The sequence below is a fragment of the Psammomys obesus genome, unplaced genomic scaffold (assembly GCF_907164565.1).
Source record: "Psammomys obesus unplaced genomic scaffold, mPsaObe1.curated_primary_1811, whole genome shotgun sequence".
Lineage (NCBI taxonomy): Eukaryota > Metazoa > Chordata > Mammalia > Rodentia > Muridae > Psammomys > Psammomys obesus.
This window is the reverse complement of record NW_026591643.1, coordinates 3150614-3177814: the sequence shown is the minus strand read 5'-3', so window position 1 is coordinate 3177814 and position 27201 is coordinate 3150614. Positions and strand designations below refer to the sequence as shown.

At 45.4% G+C, this 27201-nt stretch overlaps 1 protein-coding gene across 1 annotated transcript in view; it reads left to right on the top strand.

Moving 5' to 3' along the window:
- Positions 1–25027, top strand: part of Susd1 (sushi domain containing 1) — a 124400-nt gene extending 99373 nt beyond the window's left edge. Inside the window, exons 14-18 of the mRNA XM_055611612.1 lie at positions 3669–3765; positions 6760–7018; positions 10501–10540; positions 19860–19953; positions 20263–25027. Coding sequence (XP_055467587.1) covers positions 3669–3765; positions 6760–7018; positions 10501–10540; positions 19860–19953; position 20263 — 491 coding nt within the window. The 3' untranslated portion in view covers positions 20264–25027. The remainder of the gene's footprint in view (positions 1–3668; positions 3766–6759; positions 7019–10500; positions 10541–19859; positions 19954–20262) is intronic.
- Positions 25028–27201: the final 2174 nt, after the last annotated feature.

Below are 27201 nucleotides of genomic sequence, written 5' to 3'. Positions count from 1 at the left end.
AGCCTTACCTGTAGGCAGGGGCTGCTCTCCCTGAGTCCCCTAACTAGGGCTCTTGGCAGTGAGAAACGTAATCTGTGTCACTGTGCCTGGAGACTTCAGAAGCACTTCTAGATTTAATGTGAATTTCTAGCTTCCTTCTTGACGGTTCCACACGTACTTCAGTCTCAGTCTTCTAGATGCAAGCTGCTTCCAGACTTTCTCCAAGCTCTGGTGAATGGCATCATAGCTGACTCAGTGGCGATAGGGGTAGCCCATGATCCTCCATTTTCTGTCTTCCATGTTGTCCTACCTCTTGGATGTCTCTTGCACTGGCCCTTTTCAGACTAAAAGCATTTCTTTCCTGGATTACTGACTTTTGCTTTTTCCGATTCACCCTCTCTTCTGCTCCTACACTGCATGTCTGGTTCAGATCTTTAGTTCTGTCAGTGTCTTCAGATCTGACCTGTGCCCTGTCAGTCTCTCTCTCCACTGCCAGAACTCAGCTTGTCAGACGAGGGTTGGGGATCTGCCTACACTCACGTTAGTCCCCACTACTGCCTGAGAACTGCTTCTGCCTGCCGCCAGAGCTCCCTCAAACCACATGCAGCTGTGCGTTCTGCCCTTCAGCAGAATGTGGGGGTGGCTAGATGCATTCTAAAATTAGTCAAGGCTCTTTGGATCGTAAATGACAGGAACCAACTCAAAACAGCTTAACCGGTGGAATGTGCTGGATTGGAAGTCCGGGAAGGGATCTCACTTGAAGCACAGTAAGATCCATCCACAAACGGGCCATCAGGGTCTTGATGCTCAGCCATTCCGCCTTCTTTTTGCCTGAGGTCTTTTCCACAGACCTGCAATGATGGGCACCCTGCCTTATGTGGCATTTACAGCTATGACCCAAGAGTGCCCTCAGAGTTAAAGGAATCACTCTTCTTAAACTAGGTGTGGTCATCTGTGTCCTTAGGGCCTAGGTCAGACAAAGCTTGGGGACTCATAAGTGACAGCCCTATAGGAACTGTATGGGGGAGGGGCTGCTGCTAAGAAAACGGTTTCTTAATTCACTTATTATTTTTAAACTTAACCTAAGGAAGGTGTTTAAACTGGCATAATAGCTCAGTAGAATTTGTCTTTCAGATTTGGAGAGGGATGAAGAAGGAGATACTTAGAACCTTTCACCTGAATTCCCCCAACTTGACCACAGCGGATTAATTTTAAAGTGTCTTGTGGATCATTAGTCAGTGACCTCAGTGACACAGGTCTTTTTTTCTGTGCCAGATCCCATCACGTTATCTGTCCCTCTTGGCTGACAGGCATCTTTAGGTGAGGAGCACTGGCGTCATTGTGGGTGACAGTCTTCAAGCTGTTGACTAGCTGATCAGGTCGTGGAGCTCAGGCAGCCTTGGCCCCTTGAAGACACACCAAATGTTACAGGAACTGTGTTTCTCAGTTTGTTGATTAGGTATAAAAGTGGGTGTGGTTCTTATTTCCATTTTATAGATGGGCAGCTGGAGACAAGGGTCCTGGACGCCAGGGCCCTTGTTCTTACCCGGGGCCCCTGTTCTTACCGTGTAATTATTTTGCACGGTAACTGTCTTCCCCAGGGTGAGCCCCCCACTCCCGGGGAAACCCCTGATACTACAGTATGATAGTGAGAATGGATTATTTATTTCCCTGGATTTGGCATGTTACAAAGCCTTTCTTCACTCAGTGTATTAAAAATGGATGTTATTAATTCACCAAAAGGAGCTATATCAACCCAATGGAAGATTTGGTGGAGCAAGTCATTTAAGAGACCCCTGGGGTAAATGAGAAAGGTAAATAACAGAGAGCATTTGCATCCTGCCTCTACTTTACTACAGGGTAAACATTTCTGGGCAAAGAACTCACACCTTCAGTTTCCTCATCTATAAACTGTCCAAAGTAGAGATGTCAAGAGTGTTTATTACTCACACTGCTGCCACCTCCGAGTGTAGGAACACTTGAGTGAGGGAAACCTAAGAGTGGGAAAGAGGCTGGGTGGTGGTGGCACACACCTTTGACCCCAGGACTCAGGAGGCAGAGGCAGGTGGATCTCTGAGTTCGAGGCCAGCCTGGTCTGCAGAGTGAGTTCCGGACAGCCAGGGCTACACAGAGAAACCCTGTCTTAAAAAAACAAAAAGTGAGCTAAAGATCTAGTTAGCTATTCTGTTGCTGGTGAAAGCAACTTGAGCTGAAACAAAATAAAATAAAGATTCCTGGGCTCCCATCTTAAACTCTGAACTCTGCTTCTGGAGATGTCGAATGCATGTAACTGACAGCTGTAGGCCTGGCTTCATGCCTGCCTTATTCAACTTGCCTAGTGAGCAGAGGATGAAAGTGGGGTGAAAATACCTGTCCTATGTTCAGGATGACACCCTGAAGAGAAAAAGGAAATGGTGGGACCCTAGGGGGACAACAGCTAACCATAGCCCTCCTCTCAAATCATGTGGCTAGACAGGCAAATGGAAGCTCTTCTCATAGGCTTTTGGCAAGGCTAGAACTTGCCATGCACAGGTCAAGATAGGAACAGCAAGAGAGGGAAAAAATGACTGTGTCCACACATGTTGTCTCCTCGGCAGCTTTTCCAGGGAGCTCCGTTAAGGCGAGACGCAGACAGGACACATCTAGTATGCAAGACCAGTACTCGCTTTGTCCTTCTTATATTGCCCACAGGCAGACTGGCATCTGGTGCACAGATACCCTGGATGCAACTAGCAGTGACATGGCAGAACAGCCAGTGACGAATCTCTGGGGAATCTGGTTACCAAGGGCTGGAAAACAGGGAGGGAGGGGGAGACACAAGACACCGTGATTAGAAAGGGTCTGGATATCTGAGGGGCTGGTCTTCTGTACCGCATCAATCCTCTTTCTGTCGCTATAATTAAATGTGCCAGTGAGTTTGGCTCCAGGTGAGGGCTCTGTGGTAGATGGCTTCAGAATGGGTTAATTAAGGAAATGTCCATGTGACTTAACAGTGAGCACAAGAAGGGTGGGGCCAGCCTTGTGGCTTTTATGACAATCCACTTTTGGGAACTAACTCACTCGCTGAAACCAGCATCAGTCCCCCAGGTGCATTACCCTCACTGACCAATTAGGCCTTCTACTGGACTCTGCATCTAAAAGGCTCACCACCTCTTACATCATTACTCTAGGAACAAAGCTTCCAATGCCTGGAGTTTGGGGATGACACCCTTAAGCCATCCCTAAACTACAGCACCCACCAAGTAAGAATTTGTCTAGCAAACATCAAACCCCCAGGACCCATCTGCAGTAGGTATTTATTGTGAAAAAAAAAAAAGATAAGCTGAAGTGTAACAATATTAACCATGTAAGTATATGCTTTATTAGGTTCAGGGCGTTCGGCGACCACCACCGCTACCTGTTTCCAAAATTTTTATCACTCCACACAAAACCTTTGAGCTTTAAGCAGTGAGTTCGGTTCCTTGCCACACCCGTCAGTTCTTGGCCACCCTCTAGTCTTCTCCATCTATGAATTTGACTAATCTGAATGTTTCACAAAAGAACTCATACAATACTCACCTTTTTGTTTATTGGGTATTTCACTCTCTAGGTTAAAAACTTTCCTGGCATCTTCAAGGACCTCTTTCTTGGTGCTTTGTAGTTGATCTGATCTCCCGCCTCCCGTCTTCTCTCCTTCTTAATGTTTTCAGAGTCCCCACTCCCAGAGGTAGAATTTCTCACTGTGCATGGAAGGCCTCTACCACGCTTCAGGCTGAGGAAAGCCAAGGAGATAAATGGACCTATCAGGTGAGTGCCTGTCTCTTCTTCAGCCGCTCAGTGGTCCTGCTACAAGAAGGAGAAGACTTCCGCATGCGTGGCTGAACTTTGGAAGTTGGGGCTGTGCAGCAGGGCCTCTCGCTTTGTTTCTTTTGAGCACACTCTGGGCTTCTCATCCCAGTAGCATCTTTCCAAATGAATAGCGAGATTTTGGGGAACCAGAGACAAACATTTGGCAGCATAGCTCAAGAAATTAGGTGTTCCCGTGGTCACAAACCCCAGTTGACAACATTGGGTGGTAGCCCTTGAATTCACGTCTCACGGTACAACCTTTAACGATGGTGGGTCACAAGAACTGTGACCCTCAGACAGGCTTTCCCAGAGCCAGGAGGCCTTCCTTCTCTGTCAGGCTGATCTTGGGGGGGGGGGTAGTGATTTCTGAAAAGGTCATTCAGAGAATTGTTTTTATCTGTTCACATATTGAGTTGCAGGCAAGACTGTGTAGTTGCCTGCTGGGGTTGCAGATGGCATTAGGACGGACCTAATTTGCCTCTGTTGGAGGACTTCATTTTGTTCAGTTTTGCATTTTATTGACAAAGGTTATGGGAGAATTAGGGAAATTGAATCAGTCAGGAAGATTAACACAGGCCTGCAGATGGGAGCAACAGCACCAGGTCAAGGAGCGACGGTGTGCATGGCCTGACCTGCACGGCCCTTTATCATTCTTGGCCCTCAGTGTAATGGCCCTTTCCATGCAATCAGGGTTAAAATAAATTTGAGGTATTCTGAAAGTATGGAAAGGCAAGTCTGGAGCTACTTTGTGAGCATCCATTTGTTATGAACGTAGGGTTGTCCTGCTTTCAGTCTGGACTAGGTTCAAGTCTTTTCAGGGAAAGACATTGCCCAAGCCGCTCTGTTTCTTAATTCCTGGTAAGTTACTGGAAAGTATTGTACTTCTATCGCTATGAGGGGAACAGAAGCATGGCATCATTGCCTGAACGAATTTACAAGTGCAGATGTGATACTTAGGCCAAATAATTGCGTAAGGCGAGAAGGAAAGCCAAATGACAGCCTACCCTTGTGGCCCTGTGTTAACCAGTGCCTTCAAAACAGGAAGTGGAGACCTGTGAGTCATCCAGGGAGGGCAGTGGGGGAAAGTCCTTGCAGCCTGGTCCGGTGGCCAGGTTCCGACCCACTGCAACTGCTTCCTTCACGTGACCAGGGATGTTTACCAGAAGGTGAGCAGTGTCACTTCCCCTGCCTGGCTTGCCCCGGAGGTATCAGCTTTGCCAGGCCAGAGCCTGTGTTAGTCTTTTGTGTGAACCCTGGCACAGAGCTCGTAGAGCTCAAAGAGATGGTCAGACCTGTCCCTGGGCTCCCTTGAGGCTGATCTCAGCTGACATGCTTTGTCAGCAGCGAACATTCCCAAGTCTGGTCCAGGACATTTTGATTCAGCAGGTTTGGGATGGGACCTGAGAATTTCTGTATTTACGAGGCTGAATTGGAGGCTGCTTCCTGCCCCGAGAACAGTGCCTGTGATGGGCAATGCACGGAATCAGCTGGGTGTGGGTGAGTCTTGAACTTCGCCATCACTGCTTACCTGGCAGGATGAGTCAGATCTGAAGTGTGTTCATGCTCAGTGTGTGGCTTCTCACCTGTGGCCGCCATACCTTCCAGTCCCCAGAAGAGCTGTCACATGTGTTCCCCATAGGCAGTGGAAAGGCAGTCGGTGTTAGCTGATGCTGCTGGCAACTCTTTGTTCCTGGCAGGTTTTACTTCTTCTCTGTTCAGAGGCCTTTTCTGAAAGTGAGCCCAGGCTCTGTGAAAATCAGGGCCCTGAAACACCTACCATGGCTGAGTACACAGCAGGTGCCTGGAGATTTTCCAAGTTCAGTAGCTACAGTAGGGAGGGCTCCCCCTCATCACCCAATGATTCATGCGCTTTTAGGGAGCAGGAAATGGGGCATTAGGAATATGGAGCAGGAAGCACAGAGTCGGTGGTAAAATAGAATTATCGGCCTAATGAGTTTTGGAAATCACCCTAATTATATTTGGTGCCGGTTCAAGCATTTTTTCCTTATTTGTGGGGAGATGAACATAACTGAAGAGATATGAAAGGACCTGCAGATGCAAGAGAGAGCCCGGGAAGCCCTCTCCCAGCCCTTGTTATCAAGTTCAGCAGAGACAGGAGATGTTCACACATTTATGATACCAGAAATAAAGGCTGAGCCGGCAGGAATGGAAAGGGAGGCACGACTTGATCACGTGCATTTCATTCTTCTCTATTTTTCCACTGGCTGCTTTTCTCTTTGGTGGATAAAACACTCAGCAAAATTACTCCTGATTGTTAGTGTGTTTCTATGCCCTTATTTAGGGGACATTTTCAACAGATCCGTATGTCATTTTACCTTTCCAGGACCTTGTCAGCATACATGAATTCACGGTGACTTTTTACTCCTGACCGCTCACTGGTTTGGCGTTGAACTTTGATGCCAGCCTGTCTGAACTGCAGGAATGTAAATCATATGAGTTCTGTCTTAAGTCGCCACATGATTGACTGTCTGGAGCCTTTTTTCAGACTTAGCACAGTCGCTGTGGTAGGTGCTTGGCCTGCATGTGATCCAGCTTCACACCCTCCCTGGTGCCAGGCTTCGCTTGCCCATGAGACACTGGACCAACATGTGACAGACACAAGGCATCCACACATGCACCGGTTTCTCCCACCGAGGGAGGCTGGACTTTGTCTCCCAGTGAAACTGGGCTTCAGCTTGTCATCTGCTTGTAGAGAAACTTGGAGGCCCAGGACTGTTGGGACTGCCAGGTGCTAAATCCATGTGGGCCAGCAGTGTCTCTTGTCCACCGGTATGTCTCTAAAGTAGGTATTGCATGGTGTGAGTTCAGGAACATGAATACACAGTCCTCCAAACAATGGCTGGTGGCCCTTATGCACATCTGGGTCAAGGGCCAGATTCCCCTTCTTCACGAGGCAGCTGCCAATTTCTCTGCTTTCTTCTCCTCTCCCAGTTCATATCAGGTGTTGGTCCTTCCCCTGTCCCTGCAAAGCACATTTTCTTGTGATTCTGAAGGCATGACTTCATTTTTTGGCAACACCTCTCTTGCTGATGGCTATGTGGCTGCAGAAATACTGGCCAGTGATGTTCCAGATGACACGTTGGAGATCTCTGTTGGAGACAGGCTGTACTATGGAGGATATTACAATGCACCTTTGAAAACAGGAAGCGATTACTGCATTCTGTTACGGATCACAAGCGAATGGAATAAGGTACAGCTCTTTAAAAGATATTGTGACCTCTATATTTTCTTTTTCTAATAATGAGATTTAAATTGTTTGAATATGCCTTCCTCCTGTGTATGTGGAGGATGCCACTTGAAATAACCACAGAAACACATTGTGACTCCTCCCTTGTAAATGCTGACTTTTAAAGGACCCCATTTCCCCCACCCAACTCTGCAGAAAACTTCATCTCTGCTGCCTGTGGTTTCTTTCAATAGTTAACAAATGCAACAAGCTAGACAAACTAGCTAAATTAATTTGGTGTAGAATCATATGGGTTGGAGACTAGAAAAATTACATAAATACTAACAAAACATCTCTTGACTGATACATTTGAAACAACCATTTGTAACCATCTCAACTGTGAGGTTCTTCTTTATTGAAAACAGGCATTTGTTAAATTCTGCATAGAACCAAAGTCTGATATGCCATTGGCATGCTGATAGCAAACCAAGGCTTGCTTTTTAAGACTATGTAGGAGTAACAGAAAGGCCAAGGATTACTTTGTGACAATAATATAGGAATTAAAATAGGAAAATTAAAGAGCAGAATACTATTACCTCAAAATGTTAGTGTAATATCCCCCTGATGGGAGTGAGGCAGCCCCACACTCTGGTCTGGCTTTGCATTTCTGTAAAGATTCATAATGTTCAGCATCTTCTCATGTGCTTGGTGGCTGTCTCTTCTTTAGGACAAGTGTCTATTCAAATACTTTTATTAATTTTTGTTTTGTTTTGTTTTGTTTTCAAGATGGGGCTTCTCTGTGTAGCCCTGGAACTCAGTCTGAAAACCAGTCTGCCCTCGAACTCTCAGAGATCTACCTGCCTCCGCCTTCCCAGTGCTGGAATTAAAGGAGTGCACCACTGCCACCACCAACCAGCTAAATTAATTTTTTAACTTTTTATTTTTATATTAATTACAGTTTATTCACTTTGCATCCCATATGTAGCCTCCTCCCTCATTCCCTTCCAATCCCACCCTCCCTCTCTCATCTCCTCCCATGCCCCTCTCCAAGTCCACTGATAGGGAGGGCCTCCCCCCCTTCCATCTGATTCTGTCCCATCAGGTCTCATCAGGACTGGCTGCATTGTCTTCCTCTGTGGCCTGGCAAGGCTGCTTCCCCCTCAGGGGAAGGTGAACAAAGAGCCAGCCACTGAGTTCATGTCAGAGACAGTCCCTGTTCCCATTACTAGGGAACCCACTTGGATACTGAGCTGCCATGGGCTACATCTGTACAGGGGTTCTAGGTTCTCTCCATGCATGTTCCTTGGTTGGAATATCCAGCTATTAATTTTATTTCAGCTATTAATTTTTAAACTGAGTTGTTTGATTTTGTTGTTGTTCAGAGTTTTCTATATAATTTGGATATTAATTTCTTATGAGATGAAGTTGAAAATATTTTTCTTCATTTTTATGGGTTTTTTTGACTTGTTTTTTTTTATGTTAATAATGTCCTTTAATGCACAAAAACCTCATTTGTGTTGGCTTCTAAGAATTTTGTAGCTTTGACTCTCACTTTTGGGCATTTAGTTAATTGCGAGTTAATTTTTACATTTGGCATTAGGCAAAAGCCCAGCCTGGTTTGTTTGTTTGTTTGTTTGTTTGTTTGTTTTTCGACATGTGAACACTACTTGTTGAGAGACTGTAAGGTCCCTATTGAATTCTTGGCACTTTGTTTTAGTTTCCGGCCCAGTTGCTGTGATGGTAAAATACCCTTAAAAAAAAAAAAAAAGCAACTTTGAGGGAGAAGTTTATTTGGCTCACAATTCCAGGCTAGAGCGTATCATTTTGGGAGAATCAAGGCAGGATCCTGAAGCAGCTAGTCACAGTCAAGAGCAGGGGGCGAATGAATGCATGCATGCATATTACTTAGCTACTTTATTCACTACTACGTAGCCCAGAATCCAAATATAGGGAATGACACCACCCACAGTGGGCTGCATCTTTCCTGCCGATTACAATGATCAAACCAATCCCTCATTCCTTCAGACAGCCAGACCTGTAGACCAGCCTGATTGAGGCAGCCATACCTGTAGACCAACCTGATCTAGACAGCCCCTCATTACGATTCTCTTTCTAGATGGTTTGAGATTGTATCGAGTTGACCAAACTAACCATTTTAAGTGCTTCTTTCAAAACTATCTGACATATATGCAAGGATTTACTGCTGGATGCTATAGTCTGCTTCATTGATTTACATATCTTCATAGTATATTTTGAAAGTGTAAGTCTTCCAGTGTCTCCATTTTCTTTTTCCTTACACACATTCATTCTAATTAATAACCCCATTGTGCCCTGTAGCTGAGGGAGGAAACTAGAAATAATTCTTCTCTCCCCCGTTCTCACCTTCTTTTCTGTTCTATCGCTTGGGTCAGTTCTGTCACGGTGATGCTGTTTTTAAATCGCTCTTTAAAAAAGCCGGTGTTGTCTATAGCTTGTCATCTTTTCTCCGCCCGTCATTTACTCAGATTCTCGTCTCTTGTTTTGAACCCCCTCCTTGCTCCAGCTACTGCAGGGTGAGTTTGGTAAAACGCACAACTGATCCAGGCTCGGGAATGACTTTCCCGTCTCACCTGGCGCTGTCAGGTTCTCCGCTGGGAAGTTTTCAGTTCCTTAGTAACCACCTTGCTATCTGGGAGCCCTTTGCTTAACATGCATTTCTAACTTTAAAACTTAGCCTCGAGACAAAATTTAATTATATTTAAAATCTGTGGCTATTTGAAGCATTTCCCCAAAGTGTTTTCATTTAAATATATTTTTAAAGCCTTTTAAGAACATAAAAACCAAAATGCCCAAATGTGTCACTTGAAAGAGAGTCTCATAATAAGATTGGAAGGGTCATTCTACAGCTCCTTCCCCTAGGGAGTCCCAGCCATCCACATTGAGTCTGTGAGTGGTAACAATGGCCAGAAGATGAGATACTCCATTCCTGTGAGTTTGTAGGTCTCTTATGTCTTCCTGAAAGCTCCTTTTGGGTAACTGAAGTTGTTAAGCCTCACTCAGATAGACAAAATAGTATTATGTGCCAGAGCTTCTCATTGCTTGCCTGTAACATACTTCTTTTAGAAGCCAGGTGCCATCTCAGAGTTTTCAGCATGGTTCCCAGGCAGTCCATGACAGTTGCTCAGGGCTGTTGGCAGGAATGACGCTCCTGATATTCATTGTCTGCTTATGGTGTGAGCTCTCTGAGATCTTTTGGAAACCTGTGGAAGTGATGTCTATAGTCACCCCTATGCCTGTACCCATGCCAGCCCTTAACCCCTGTGATCAATGGCTGGATTATGGGATGTAAGAGGTAGAGTTGGGATCGTGGCTCAGTGGCCATGGGTTTAATCCCTAGCAACAAAAAGCATAAGTGCACACACTTATAGAAGCCGGGTGGAACTAGTCAGAGCACCTCAGATCTGTGTTATGTTGTTTAAATTATGCCCTTGCCTCCTTGCTTAGATGGACTTCTGTTTTCCTTCCAGGAGAGAAGATACTCCTGTGCTGTCTGGGCGGAGGTGAAAGGTAAAACTGTGTTCTTGTATGTATGCTGTCCTCCCATGTTCAATTTGTAGCACCAATTTTACACTGAGAACTTGTTTTATATTGTCATAGATGACAACAGACATACAAGTTAAGGTATCTTCAGAAAAATATAGACATTCTCATGGCATTGGGTATGACATTTTTAAGCGCAAAGCCATAACCAAAGAGGTTCATGGAATTATATAAAGAGCTGTGTCAGTGTCAGCTGGCCTCACTGTTTTTCTGCTGTGGCCATGTGATAGGAGATGAATGACTTGAGTGGGGACAGAGTTTAGAGGAGTCTTTCCTCCTAGCTTAAGTGACTTTTCATTGGCTGAGTCAACTTGGATTAAGATCAGGCTCAGTCTGTGTTGGGTTTTGTGTTTTGGGTTTGTTGGGAACCGAGCAGCATGAGCAGTTTTTCTAGCAGAGACACACTGAGAAGGGAGAAAGATTCCTGTCAAGACTAAGGGCACCGGAAAGCTTGGGTACAGACCACAGTAAGAGCCGCTGAAGCTGAGACCCGCTGTTTGGCTGTATATTCACATAAACACACTCAGCCACATACCAATAATGCAACTTAGTGTAGTAGTGGACCACAAATACAGGAAAGGCACAAAAGATCGCATCTCTTAGTGCTTGGCATGGATCATGCGTGTCTGTAACCCAGCACTTAGGGGACAAAGGGAGGAGGAGTGTGAGTTTGAGGTCAGCCTGAGATCTATAACAAGACTCTGTCTAAAAGGGAAAGAGTTTATGCCAGCCAAAGACATAGCCATTCATGTTATTTTGTTTAAGAATATTCTGTTATATTTGCACCACAAAAAATTACCCATTGACATATTTCTCAGAATTGTCTCCACTGTTAAATTATGCATAATATATTAAGAAAAAACAATTCATTAACAAAATAGAATTATCCTACATCTAGGGGAAAAAAATAAAACAAAACCCCAGAAAGAATGTAGCAAAAAAACCTAGTTCAAAGGTTGGTTCCTGCATCCAACTCCAAGGCTGGGAATCCAGGGGTGGTACATTCTTCTTGATCAGCTCCAGATGTGCAGCTTATGATACATGGAAACATAATAGTTCCCAAACTTTATACATGACATCAACCAGCAAACACCAGCGCCCTTGACAGTGAGCACCCTGCTGGATAGGTAAAGCCTAAGCTGTCCTGGCAGCAGCCTAGAGCATGTGGTGAGTCAGGCTCCCCGATGCAGGCCCACCTGACTGCACAGCCCTCCTCCTGTTTGCTGCAGAGCTGGTGATGAGTTGGGAAGCTGCCTCGGGACTGAGTAATCATGGATCCTTGTTTGTCAGGCTTCCCCTGCAGACCATCTCTTTAAAACCAAAATAGGCAATTCCTAGGAATTCCATTATTTGTAGCTAATTCCAGATATCTTGTTAAATCCATAACCTTTGACTTTGGCCCTTTTCCTGGTAATAGGCTGAGGAACGCTGCCCTCTGCCTACACTGTCACTTTAAGTCCTTACTATCCCTGTGAGCACTGCCACGAGGGAGATTATGGCTGTAGTAGTGGAGCGGAGAGGCACAGCTGCTTTCAGGATTGTATCGAGGACGCTTGGTTAAAGAGAGGACTTAGCAGGATGTGAGGAGGAGGGGCTGAGGGAATGAGGCTTTCGTCTGCCTGCCTCTCCCTTCGTCTTACCATCTTTTTATCTCTACTCGCACCTTCTTCAACAGGGTAGAATAGTTGGTTTTGGAGCTGGGCCAGGTGCCTTAGATGACGGCTTTCTTGTGCTGTAGACATGCGCCTGTGGCCAGCCTCTCTTTTCTGTCATCTTCACAGACATGTGCCTGTGGCTGACCTCTCTTTTCTGACGTCTTCACAGACATGTGCCTGTGGCCGACCTCTCTTTTCTGGAGCAGTATAATGAAGGGTACAGGAAACAGTCATACATTCCAACATCCAAAACATCTTAAGCCAGTCCACTCCCTGAAGCTACAGGGACAGAAGAGAGTTCTTACAAGGAAACTAGTTGTGAGTGAGATGTGCAAGCTCTCAGACACAGACAACAGCTTCTGGAACCTACCCTCTCCAGAAACTATTTGATAGGATTGGGAAACATTCAAACCAGGCAGAACAAACTGCCAGAGGGGAGGCTGTAGTTGGCCTTTTGTGATGAATAGGACGAGTTTTTAGTATAGAGTGGCTTTTGTCATTGTCCTTCTCTCCCCCCCTTAACTTCAGAATCATTACTGAGGACCTTTAATCCAAGCACATTGGGAGGCAGAGGCAAGCAAGTCTCTGAGTCAGCCTGTTTGACATAGTGACCTGCAGGGCAGCCAAGGCTACGTAATGAGACTCTGTCTCAAAAACCAAATGATGATCATAATGATGATAAACAAACAAGCAAACAACTAATAGTGAAGACTCCTATTCTGGCTAGTTTTATGTCAACTCGACACAATCTGGAGTCACTGGAGAAAAGGGAACCTCTCAACCGAGGAAATGCCTCCATAAGAACAGGCTGTAGGCAAGCCTGTAGACCATGTTCTTCATCAGTAATTGATGTGGCAGGGTCCAGCCTATGGTGGGTGGGGCCATCCCTGGGCTGGTGGTCCTGGGTGCTCTAAGAAAGCAGGCTGAGCAAGCCATGTGTGCAAGCCAATATGCAGCACCTCTCTATGGCCTCTGCATTAGCTCCAGCTTCCAGGTTTCTACTCTGAGTTCTTGTCTTGGCTTCCCTCAGTGATGGACTGTGACATGAAAGTGTAAGCCAAATAAACCCGTTCTTCCCAGCTTGCTTTTTGGTCATGGCGTTCCACTGCAGCAGTAGAAGTCTTAACTGGGACAACTCCCATTCGGTAATTGGAGAGGAATGTGATCCAGGTTCATCCCCAGATCATTTCAGGTCCTTAATGCACAGTGTTTGGCCCTATTCTGGCTTTTGCCCAGTACTGAGTTTTGTGTTTACCTTTGTCACAATGCCACACTAAGATAGCTTTATAGCCAGGGAATTGTATTTGATGTCAAATGCAGAGGCCTGAGCTCCCTTGCCTCCATCAAGCTCCTGATCAGACAGTGTCTTTGAAAAGGTATTTAGCTTGGCTAGAGCTCGGTCGCCTCTGCCTGGACTAAGATTCCTTAAAGCCACAAAGCACTGTGAGTCTGATTTGTTGAGTCACTGAGATGATGGCGAGCTATAGTCAGGGAACATTCTCCAGGCACAGGAATGAAACCCGAGTCATTGGTGACTCCTCATTTCTCTCTCAGCTGGCATGTTCATTTCTGTTTATGTAGCTCATCCTGTAGCACAAATAGATGGCAAAGCCTCCTTGTTCGTCTCCCATCACAAGAGTTCAGGTTTCCCCTCTTTCTCCTAGCCTGCTGTCACCTGACTCACTTCTGAGCTGCACTACTCATTTCAGTATTTCCTTTGGTAGCTCCTCAAGGGTTTTCCACTGCTTCCCAGCCTTGTGTCTGAGGCCTCGGTTTAACGCCGACACACCTTCTGATTACTTCTCTCATTCTTCTCCATTCAGATGGTGTCCTAGCTATGCTCTCTATTTCTCTTTAATGTCTTTGCTCACACAGTGGCCTTCTTACTCCCCTCTGGATGCCCTGCCAGCTATCTGTGACTGGCTGCTTGTTGGAGTCCACCTCTTCAGTATGAAAACCAAACGCCCCTTTCCCGAAGCTTGTCAGAACTCCTCAGGGTCACGCCTTGCTCTCCTCCCCTTTTCTTTAGCTACCCTCTCTCCCACACTGCAGAGCAGCTGCTAATATATTTTTCTATGAGGTTTTGAAGACGTGGGAAGAACATTGAAGAAAACTGGACCATCGCCTGGCCTGCATTAGATGTTTAGGAGGTAGGCTGCAAGCAGTCTTAGGAAGAATGCAGCACAGAGTTAATGCTTGTCAAATTAAATCTGCAGAGAAAGCCTGCAAGAGACAAGCTTAAGGTGAAGGTGCAAGTACACAGAGTCAGCCAACTGTATCCAGGTATTTGTGGACTCAGTTGGCTGAAGGTTGAGAGATAGTTTGGAAAACAATGGCTGTGCTGTGCCAAATACAGGCTGGCTTTTTCCTTGTCGCTATTCCTAAAGCAACATAGTATATCAGCTATTGCATAACATTTACATGTTTTCAGCATTCTAAGTGCTCTGGAGACAAACCAAAGTACACAAGAGATTGTAGACCGATTCTATTCTATGCAAACACATTTTATGTGAGACTTTAATATTAAAAAAAAATCTGGTATCTTAGGGGAGGATTTTTTGGAACCAATCTGTTAGGGGGATCTCTTTCTCTCTCTCTCTCTCTCTCTCTCTCTCTCTCTCTCTCACACACACACACATACACACACACTAAAAAAACCTTCAGAGTGTGGTAGGTAGAGCTATAGGGTGGTCTCTCTGACACCACTGGCCCTGGTGTGTCACACAAACCCTTGAACTTGGCTCTACAGGTCAGGGACTAGGGATGTTGAAGCTGCTACAGGTGAGAAAGATTTGACAGAGGAAGTTTCCTGCTAGCTTTGAAAAGCCACGTGGCAAGGTGTGCAGGTGGCCTGCAGGAACTCAGAGACAGACCTTGCTGACAGACCATAAAAAAATGAGGACTGCAGTTCTGTAACGTTAAGGGATTGAGTTTAGCGGACAGTGGGGATGAACTTGGGAGCACATTCTTTCCAGAGCCTCCAGAAGGAAAGGTGGGCCATTGAACACACTGAGTTCAGCCCTGTAAAGGGTCTGTGCAAAGAACCCGTCACAGTGTACCTGAGCCTGGAACCACAGAGCTGTGAGCTAATGAGTGAGCTTACAGCTATCTAAACTTCCAGCAATGTGTTAAGTTACCATCAAATGGTTTCAGCAATGTTGCTGCTTTATCAAACATTAATTATCTCCGAATTTACTTCCTGCTTTGCTCCCTTTTTCTATGTCACCGAGTGCAGGGATAGTAAATAAGAAGACCCTAGAGTAACAAAGAGAAATCAAACACACTAAATCTTACTCTTTTCCTCCTGTGTTCACACTGACGTGCCAACTGCTGTCTGGATGTGTCCCAAGCCACACTGAGTCATGGTGTTAATTTATTTGTACTATTTGCTGGCAACAGTTGCGTTTGGGAAATGACCATCCCTGTGTACAGTTCTGAAAACATGTCCACCCTCACAGGAAGTCGCCAAGGTTGTCACAGGATCTAATTTCCTCTCCAGCACCTGTGGTCTTTTCTATTGGTGAAAGAGTAAAAAGGGGTCCCATTTACTCCTGAGCACAGTCTCTGTAGAGAGGAAGGTTATGGTTCAAATGTATTCACTTTCTCTAAGAATGACTAACAACACATGAACCACTCAGTTGAGTTTCTAAGAGACTATTCCATGGATGATTCAGAAGGAAAATTAAAGGTTCCACATCATGAGACTGCGGAAGGGAGGGGAGCCAGAGAATGGCACGACCATAAAAATAAAAAGAAATTCAAATTGGCTACTTGTAAGTTTTATTAGCCAGTCATTCTCAGAGGAAGAAGCTGTGTGTGGCTACACCTTCTGGGTGCTGCTGTAGACTTTGAGTTTGTAGCCAGAGTGAACTAAAAGACCTGCAACCAAGGACTGAAAATCATGCTGGCAGCCGAAGTCCACATTACGCTATGCAAAATAAATAAAGGTCACTTTTTAGTATTTATGTGTGCACCTGTGTCCGCGTGAGTCTGTGCCTTATGACTGTTATACCCTCAGAGGCCAGAGAGGGTGTCAGATGCACTGGGGTTACAGGCTGTTGTGAGCCGCCGGGAACTGAATCCCACTCCTCCTGAAGATCAGCGAGTGCTCCTAATCTCTGACTCATCGGCTCAGCAGCCCCAGAGGTCTCGGTTTAATACCAATGTCTACAGCAAGGAATAGCATGGCTCACTCCTGAGGCAGGTGCTGGCAGTGGACGGGCAGGGGAAACTTGGCTTCCTCAGCTCCTACTTTGCTTCTGTCCTTTTGGATTGTGAGGGGTCTTAATATCTTTCCACCTGTGTAAAACACCTCAGAGAAGATTCACATAGTTTCAAATGAGACAGATAAAGAGCTGCTGCTGACCCTTCTGAGATCTGGAAGAGAAGGCCTGGCTGAGCAGTAGACAAGGACTTTGTACAAAGACAGCACCACCAAAAGTGTCCCAAAGACAGCGTGAAGTCAAGGCCAGCAAGGTGATAGCTTGGCTTTCACTGACAGCAACAGTGACAGTGTTTCTAATGAGTCAGCATGGGGCGTGAAGTTTTGCTCAGCTGTCTCTCCTTTCCTCCTTACACAGACCCACTCATTGGCCGAGGAAGTAAGACAGAAAACAGTGTATTTTGATTTCTGCTAACACTTAATGACATGCCTGTGGACAGAGTAGGGAGATATGAGGGCTGTAGATAGGAGTAGAAATGGATAATCTGCAAAGCTAACATCAACTAACCAGTAACTCCTGAATCCAGGGCTCACAGAGCACGGACTCCAGTCCAGAGTCCTTCAGCTCAACGTTTTCATTCACCAAAGATTAAAGTGTAGGGGAAGTATGTGGGGAAAAGATAAGGGAAAATATTGACAAGACCTGGAGGGGAAGTAGGATTAGTCCCATAAGGCACTCACGGCATGAAAGTACCAGCATCTCTTAACCCCCATCTCCACTGCTGTATTCCCCTCTGTTTCTCTTTCTATCTCTCATTTGTTTTTATTTGTTTGAGACAAGATTTCTCGGTGTAGCCCTGGCTGTCCTGGAACTTGCTCTGTATAGCAGGCTGGCCTCAAACTCTGACTTCTGAGCCTGCCTCTGCCTCCTACATGCTGGGATTAAAGGGGGCATTTGCTATTACAAACTAAAAACTTCACTGATAATGCAAATGGTGCCTTTTAACCTTGCTAATGGTAGTTTTGTGTATCTAAAATGCATGCTTTCCAATGTGGTTAAGTCTATAAGGCTCCTGCTTTCATAAATATAATGAGAAGATTCTCAACCACTTTAATATTATGTAAGTATTCACCAACATTTCCCAGGTTGTTTTTTTTTTTTTTCATGTTTCAATTTGTCTTTAATCTACCTAAATTTATTTTGGTATATGGAATAAACTTTAGTGATCAAAATCACTTTATTCTGATTAACCACTTTTTTCTCTTTACCAGATATAGGTGATTTCTCATTTCACTCATTTGTTTGAAACAGTTACAAAACAATGGTAACAAAAGTTGATAGTAGCTGACATTTGCTGCTCCCTTACTGGGCAGCTGGTGCTACTATGGGCTACTGTGAGATACAATTTCCTGTTGATACAGTTTCCAAGTGCTGCATGCCCCAGTGTGGAAACTGGAGCAAGATGGCTGATGACCTGGTTTGAAATCCTAATGACAGAGAGGGAGGGTGTGGAGATAAAGACTTAAGGCACCATCATTGCAGCATTCAAGCTGTGAAATGGCTTGCAGGAGTTGGCTTTGCTCTGGGCACTCTGTTTTGTTCCATCATATTCTTTCCTGTGCTAATGTTCCATTGTCTCTATGTATAGTAATCAAGTCTTTTCATGTATAATATACAAGTAAATTCCAATATCTCATATTCTTCTTTCCATTTGATAACTTAGCATCTTAAAATGTTGAGGCCCTCTTCTTCAAAATACAAAAAGCATAATTTTTTTTTTTAAATTTTGAAATACGGTCTTATTGTGCAGCCCAAATTGGTCTTATGATGCTCCTGCCTCGACTCCCCAAATGCTAGGATTATAGGTGCATACCACATACCTGGCCAATCCGTGGTTTTCTAGAAAGTCTTGTAACAACACTTTGGGGGACAGTGAGTTTTGTTTGACCGTTAAAGCGGTGTGCTTCATGACTGCTTGTGGGTGTTTGGGACCCCACAGAGTTTCCACTGGACCCAAAGTGTTTTTAAGCTAGTCATAGACTTCTGAGCTGTGCTTAATTACTCTGTGCCTTGGTCCCTTACCTGTGGAAAGGGAACAATAATAGTTCTCATGATAAACATTCATTAGGAGATGCTTGAGTTATTTTCTCATCATGAGAACACAGTAACTCAACAAACAGCTTACGTGAGTAAAAGGTATCTTTTTTAATTTTAATTTTTTATATTAATTACAGTTTATTCACTTTGTATCCCAGCTGTAGCCCCCCCCCTCCCAATCCCACCCTCCCTTCTTCATCTCTTCCTATGGCCCTCACCAAGTCCTCTGATAGGGAAGATCCTCCTTCCCTTCCATCTGACCCTAGCTTATCTGGTCTCATCAGGACTGGCTGCAATGTCCTCTTCTGTGGCCTGGCAAGGCTGCTCCCCGCTCAGGGGGAGGCAGTCAAAGAGCTAGCCACTGAGTTCATGTCAGAGACCGTCGAATGAAAGGTTTCTTTGGATTCAGAGTTCCAGGGGTGTCTGTCTGAGGTCAGCTAGCCCCATCGCTTTGGCTAGAATCAAGCAGCACAGCATGCGCCAGACCAGGCTGCTCACCTCATGGTAGCCAGGAAGCAAAGAGCGGGAAAGCGAGCCCAAGCTAGCCAGCCCCCTTCTGCCTCTGTTCATCCAGGCCCCAGCTTATTGAGGGTCCAGATTCCTGCCTCACAGACACACCCAGGAATGAACTTTCCTCCTCTCCCAGCTGTCTCTCAATCCAGCTGACATTCAAGATTAACTACCACAGGAGACTGAGTTTCCACGTGTAAGGTGCTTACAACGGTACCACGTGCCACAGAGCCTGATAAGTAAAGACAGAGCCTCTGCTGGAGTCATGAGGCTCAGGGATCTTCCTGGAATTGTCATGTGACATTCCTTGAATAGAACATGTGTTCCAAGGGCTTTTACTTGGACTTAAAAAGCCTGTGAGGCAGAGCAGGGTGATACTATCTGCTGATAATGTAGGGACTTGGAGGCAGTTCTGCTCAACAAAAGGGATTTACACGTGAGCACTGGAGCCGACCAACGCTGTTGAAGGCCAAGCTCAAATGATGTCAGAATAATTTCTTCCATGTGAAAGGAAATGGCCCGTAAAAATCTACCAAGTGTAACTGACCTGAGAGAAGACACATAGTATGCATTATAGCTTGGATGTGGCCACAAGTTTGTTTGTGTTTGTTTGTTTGTTTTCATCTTAATATGATCTGGTTTTATGCTTCCTTCTTAGAAATACTTTGAAACTGTGGTTTCCTGAGGCCTGAAATCTTCAGGACCTGTTGGGGACACAGAGGCACTGTGGGGGCATTCTTGGGATTCTTTGTTAAATGAAGCCCAGCCCTGGGTTAAAACAGACTGCACGGTTGGATGTGGATCTCCCGGGAGGGCCGTGATGGGTGTGCTGTGGGCTCACCGTGTGGTTTCTTCCCACAGATTCGTCACTCACACCGCAGCAGATGGTGGGTGTTGGACTGGGCTCCGTGGCTTTTGTGACCATTCTTGCATTCCTATCCTTCTCAGCAGTGTGGTATGTGAGAGTGTCATTTTTTAAAAATGAGTGGAATGGGGGGAGTCTGGGGTGGGAGTCATGCAGAACAGCTGGATATGAGGAGGGTCAGGGCACAGGCAGCAGGTAGACAGACAGCGTGACTAACCCTGCAGCTTGGAGGAAGACGAGACGGCCTCCTGACCCCGTCAGTGTGGCAGTAAGGCTGATCTCCTACACAGTTTCACTGCCGAAGCCTTGGGACATGGGTATGAGCCACAGACAGGGCACGCAGTGAGGAAACAAAAGGGTGTGCAATGTTTGTGCCTTCTCTTCCCCCTCCGTGTCTAGATGGCTGGTGGGCTCTGCTTGGGAACACTGACCTGATGATGGACAGATGTGCTGACAACTTCTCAGGTGCCTCCGTTGTGTGGCTCCCCACCTGAGCCCATGTTTGGACCAGAAACTTTCTCCCTCCCAGCATGACCGCATTCCTGAATTCAAGATGGCAACCATCTCTGTGGAATCTTCCAAGAGGAGAAAACTTGGGATCCTGCTTTCTGGACCAGTTGTATGTCCATGAACTTGAGATTCATGTCCAATGTAATACTGACCACTGGCCACAGGCCCTAGGAGCCAGCCCTGTAAACACTGGACGTGCACAGGCCACAGACTCTGAGAGTCAGCTCCCATAGCTGCCGGATGTGGAACCTCTACACCTCCTGTTAGGCACCTTTGTTAGTTAGTTCAGAATCCATCTGTCACAGTAGGTAATGAGATGGGCTTAAGTCTGGGCTAGAATTTGACTTTAGGAAGAAGGTCACTGGATAAAGGACACCGACATGAATAAATGTTTCAAACATTTTACAAGTAGCCCCTTGCCTGTACCAGAAAATACAATAGCCTGGTCAGTCTCTCAAGTTCCCTGCATGACCGTTAGGCAGCATTGTTTTGATGCAATTTCAATTGTTTATGTGAGATCAAAATGCCTGCTTTCCAGCAAGACGCGTTCTGTAATTCTGACCATTCTCTCTTTAGTTATCATTCTTTGTTCGTACTCATTATCTATAAAATTGTTCTCTGCCTCCCTTAAGAAATTTGGGTTTGGTGATAAAGTAGGAGCAGTGGGCTCATGGTCAGCCTCCGCACGAGTTTTGGGAGATAACGGTGACTCACATACCTTACCTACACTTCGGAAGCGGTGACTGAGACAGTGCGTCATGGCCTGTGAAAGCTGGCTGTAGGCGGGGCCGGCCTACTGTCCATATGGTGAATATACAGGTGAAATGTATTCAGTTTGGCTTTTAAACCCAGCTGGTGTCCTTCAGCTTCTTGTCTAAAGACAGCTCAACTCCAAGGCTGTGGCTTCTCTTTCCCTTCCCCCTCCTTCGATTGGTAGGCCTATAGAATTAAAAGCATGGGGAAGGAAGTGCGGCGCTGGTTACATGGTAGAACCTTAGGGTGGAACCCGTGAGAATGTGGTCCTGGAAGTGCGCACCACCAGCGCTGTGGCTGGCGCGTTCTCTGCTGGCTTTCAGGGTGTTGGTGACCTCCTGGTGACCTGGTGCTGTGTGTGGTTAGTCTCCACAAAACTCATGGTGAAATTGGTTGGGGTAGGACCTTTAGTGGCTGACTTGAACATTAGAGACATTAGTGCCTTTCTTATGGGACTGGCTTAGTTACCAGAAGAGCACGTGGCACCCATGAGTCAGTCTACCCTTCCTTCTGCATTCCACTCTGCTTTGAAGGATCACGAGACCCTCATCAAAAGTCCCGAAGATGCGGTGCCATGCCCTTGTGCTGTGCAGGCTCCTGAAGTTATCGTCCTTTTTGTTTTTTTCAGAAACCACTGATGCTCAGATTAAAATACCATCAGACTGTCCTTAAAGCTGCTCCAACCTGGGGGTGGGGTGGGGGTGGGGAGTGTTCTGCTTAACTGGGAAAAGTCCAGCAGAGGGAGGCAGCACCCAGATACCTGTGTCCTCTGTGCCAGCCGACGGCCCTTGCTACTACTGGCACCCTCTGTCCTTTGAATTACCAACCCTACACAACAACTTAGGACTGCCTTTTCTACAGCTCTCTAGATTTGCACTCTAGAAAAACTGTCCAAGACAGAGTTGCCTACATGGGGGCTTGGAAAATTTTCCACTGAAAGGAGGAAATCTCGGTTCAGGTTAACTGATGAAATGTTAAGTAAACTATCAGCTTGTAGCACAGTGTAGAAATATTAGAGGAGTTCATCTACAGCCACAAAAATAGCAAACACACATACTTGGTTATTTCCTTCCTTGTCCCCAATCACGACGTGGAGTCTCCGTGCACACAGGAGCAGCAGGCGGTGGGCGTGCGCAAAAGCCGTGCTTCATCTTTCTGCCGTTCTTTCTAAGTAGTGTTCCCACAGCGTGAAGAAGGCATCTTTGTACTGTAATACCTTTTTTCCCCTCCGTGTCTGGATTCCCAGCCAACAGGAGGAGCGACCCTTAGGAGATACATAGGTGTCCTTGGAAAAACAACTGAGAAAGGAGAAACTCTGTCTGCCATGGTGCTGAGCTGGCTTGTGAGTCCCACTAACTAAAGCTAGGTCTCGAGGCAGAGAGGCGGCTCAGGCTGACGGCCAAGACGGAGGCTGGGACTCACACAGGGGAAGGAGAGAACTCATTCTAGCAAACTGTCCTCTGAATGTCACCTGTGCTCCATGTCATGTGCATGCCCACACATATATCCACATGTAGGTGCACACAAAATAAAATTAATTTAATTTAAAAAATATAGCTAAAGCCTAATGCAGGGGTGGAGGAAAGTTCTCTCCCTCATGACTGGTCTTGGGGCTGTTTAGATCTGGCTTTGTATTTTCTTCCAGATTGGGAATTGGAATTGAGGCTCTGCTCAGTCATGGAACATGCTTGCTTTGGGCTAGTGTAGGTTTTTGTTGTTGGGGTGTGTGTGTATGTAGTTGGTGGGTGTGCCCTTAGCTGTACAGCAGGCACCTATTCATCCATCCTCACAAGGTTCTGTGTGGCAGGAAGTCAGGGGTCTGTGGTTCCTATTTTAAAGGGAGAAACGGGCGGGCCGTGATGGTGCAGGCCTTTTTATCCCAGCCTTTGGGAGGCAGACCTAGGCGGATTTGTGGAACTAGTTCCAGGACAGCCAGGGCTACACAAAGAAACCCAGTCTTGAAAAAATAACAACAACAACAACAAAAGGGCTTGGCAGGGTGTGGGGGTTGGGGAAGGAGAAACAGATGCAGACAGATTTCTGACTTTTAATGCAAGTCTAGTTTTCTTCCCTGCCATTTGCTAGCCCTTGAAGTAGCCACTGAGGTAATTTGTAGACTACCTCTTTGGTCTTGGGAAAGCCATGTCTTTCTATCTCTAATGTCATGTCAATTTTAAACTGTATTACCTTATTATGAGTCTCCACATTACCTAGACAGGAGTCCCTGTGCCGCCCTTTTGACTGTTGAGTTCCACCACCTGTCACTTCCAGAAGGAGCCACAAACAACCAAGAAAATGAATATGAGACTGATTAGGGATAGCAGAACAGTGTTTTCTGTCGAAGGTCGGAACTGCAGCCCTTGAGGTAAGCCCAGAGCAGTGGTGTGTTTCTCTTGAAATTCCAAGGCAGCTTGGAATAAAGTTAATATTTAAATGGGTTTGAGAGGAAGTGAAAAGCAATGCCTGAAGAGCATGGTGGTGCCTCCTGAGCAGAGGCAGCCCAGTGAGTTCAAGGCCAGCCTGATCTACAAAGCAAGTCCAGGACAGCCAGGGCTAACACACAGAGAAATCCTGTCTCAAAAAAACAAAACAAAACAAAACAAAAAAACAAAACAAAAAAAAACCCAACCAACCAAAACAAACAGCAACAACACAAACAGTGCTCAGTGAACCCTTTTCAATGCTGAACTTGCATCTTGATTTTCAAAATCTTCTATTTTTTCTATTCTCTTCTAGAAAAGCCCTGGTCATCATTGTCTAAGGCCAGGTGTTTGTTTCTAAAGGGAGAGAGGACATGGGTTTCATGTTCAGGTTTATGCAGTGAAGGGTGCAAGAAAGGAGACCAATTTCCAAAGATTTATCTTCTATGAATGAGTATCTGCGTGCATGTATGTCTGTGCACCAGGAGAATGTCGGAAGAGGGCGTCAGACCCCCTGGGACTGCGTTGTGGGTGGTTATGAGCCACCACGTGAGTTCTGAGAACTGTGTTTTGGTCCTCTGCAAGAGCAGCAAGTGCTCTTAACCCCCACCAATTTTCTAGCCCACAGCAAATCCCTTTTTAAAAGCATTGCATGCTCCGGGTGCAGAGAGAATGGGCCTGTGGCGGCCCGTGGCGCTGAGTCTTGACACCCTACCTTTTATTTAAGAGCGCGCCACTGTGCATACACACTTAGAGTTTTTCCGGCATGCAGCTATTACTTAGACTAAATTTACGGGAGTAAGGTCGTTGGAATAAAAACTGTCTGTGCTTTGCACTGAACTACACATGCCGGTGAAGTGCCATCGGGAAGTCAATTCACGCTTTCTCCAGCAGAAAGCCTCAACTCCCGCGGCTGCTGTTGGTGCCCCTCATCTTGGTGCCTCTGGGAGGTGGAGAGTTTGATGTTTTCTTGCATCTCTTGACAGCTCCACATGCTGGCTAGCCCTCTGTAGTTCAGTCTCTGGGAACCTTTTTTCTTCATAAGGCACGTGCCTTTTACTGATTGAACAAACTCTCGATGGAGCTGCAGAGGTGGTCCAGGGGATAAGAGCACACGTGGCTCTGGCAAAGGCTCCAAGCTCTGTTCCCAGCATCCACGTCTTACAGTTCACAGTCACTGTGACTCCAGATCTGGGGAAGCCCAGTGCCTCTGGCTTCTGTGGAAACCTGAACCCACACGGATCACCCTCTCCCCACAAACATTTTCCCCAAAAAAGCTTTTTATATCATTGTGATTTTAATGCTTACCTGACATATATTTCATTAGCTTTTTCCCAGTGTGTCATTTTTAAAAAGGATAATATTGTTTTAAAATTTCATTTGTGCTATGTATCATCACACAAAACCTTCATAGTTGTAAAGTCAAATGTATCAGTCATTTCCCTTTAAATTGCCTTGAGAATAAAGAGTCTACAACACCATTTGCCCCTCAGTTTTTCTTGGTCAGGAATCAAGGAATAATTTCCGCTATGCTCAGAAGGACCTCCAAACTCAAGATATTAAACGAAACGTGAGAGTTCAGAAGTTAGACCTGTAATCTACTAGGAACTGATTTGGGCCTACGAAGGAAAGCGGAGTATAGGAAGTGCCATGGTCCTTCATTGTCCACACGTCCGTTGTGGACGTCCGTTGACCTCGCCCCTTGTCGTCTGAAACTTTTTCTTTTGCTCTGTTGATCTTCTCTGCGCCGGTATGACCTGCTGCAGCTTTAAAATAGATCCACACAGAAGAGTAAGCGAAGCTCCTCTCTTTTTCCTTTACTCCCCAGCGTGTTCTCAAGGTTGTCGTTTTTTAAACATATTTATTCATGTACAAGGATTTATTGTATATAAACCAAAGATTTGATCAAATTCCTCTTTTTTTTAGTGCTTACATATGAGAGCAAACGTGTAACTAACACTTTCCTCTCTGGTTCTGGTTTAATTTGGTTAACATGATTCTTTTTTTTTTTTTTTTTTTTTTTTACAAAGGACATTACAATCTACTTAACTGCCAAATAATACTTCATTTTTTTTTCCATTCACCCATTCCTCCCATGGCCCTATGACCTGTAAGCATCACTTTAGAAAAGTTTACAGTGAGCTGTCTTCTCTCACCTTTCATGCCGGGAGAAACCCAGGTTTATAATACTTCTTTCTAGGAGCTGTGAAGAAGACGGAGTACTTATTGTTGTTACAAAGAAAGAAAATCGCAGACTTATTTTTTTTTTTTTTACCAGTGAAGACTCTGGTAAAAAAATTTTCACCCCAGATGCTGGGGTGAAAGCCTGCTACTTCAGAGAGGCAGAGACAGCACTTCAGAGAGACAGAGACAGCACCCAGCTGACCTTCCTCCTCGGCGGACTTCCCAGAAGGAAAAAGCAGAAATCCCCTTCTCCTCCGCCCTGTCCTCAACACCCTTCTCTTGATGTCCCTCCTTTCTGTTTAGTCCCTGGCAGCTGTTTGCTTGAGCTTCCTCCTGCCCTGGGTTGACTTTATTTAATCCTGTTTACAGAAAGCTCTTGAATATGAGGTGTGTGCTCGAGCTGAGCCACACCACAGCTACTTGTTTGCAGTAAGCAGAAAGCATGGCTGAGCCACAGCACAATCAGAAACTGGTTTTATAGTTCACAATCTCAGGACTCACAATGGGATCAGATAACCTGCAGCAGTTCGTTGTTATTGAGGGTAAAAGATAAAACACTTAGGAAAGGTAATCCGTCAATATTTACGCAGTTCTACGTGCCTTTGGCCATCTCCCCAGAAGCCTCACTGTGGGACCTATCCTGTGGACTCTCTTTACATGTCCAAAACAAGCAGTGCATTTACTCACTCATAGTTTATAATAGAAAGAACTCACACGCAATCCGAATGCCTCTGGGGAAGAAACTGGTTGAGTCAATTATGGTGCTTCTGAGTATACAATGGCATATTATACTGCAGTTAAAAACAGGACACGCAAAAATCCAAGTGTGGATGCGAGGGATCGCCAAGAGGTTCTGCTTTAATGAGAAAAACAAGACATGACAGTATAGATGATATGCTGTCTTTTGAATAATAAAAAAAAGGTAAATAAAAACATTCAGCTTTTTTTTCTGGGATAATAACCATGAACTAATGGAAATGGCTGTCATACCTCCAAATTCTTAAAATACAGAAAATGTTAGCTGTATCTTAGGTTTTGCTACTGTATGCCCTAAACAAAATTTGCATAATCTGTCAAACGTTTTTTCTAAACAAAATCAAGCTTTTCTAAGAAAGCATCTATTTCCAGATATTGATTTAAGCCATATACATGTATGTATACACACACACACACACACAAGCACACATATACACACTTTTCTTTTTTTATTGAGACAAGATCTTACTATGTAGCCCTGAGTGGCTTAGACTTTTTGTTGTAGACCAGGCTGGCCTCAGACTTACAGAGATTTCTCTGCCCCTGCCTCCCAAGGGCTGGGATTAAAGGCGTGTATCACCACCATCCCACAACTCAGAAATCAATAGCTTTTATGCATCTTTGGGAATGAGATTTCGGAGTATGTGAAATATTTGCAAAAGAAGTGCAGAGTGCAAAGAGTCTACCGTACTCTGTGTCTCTCAGTGGTTCTGGG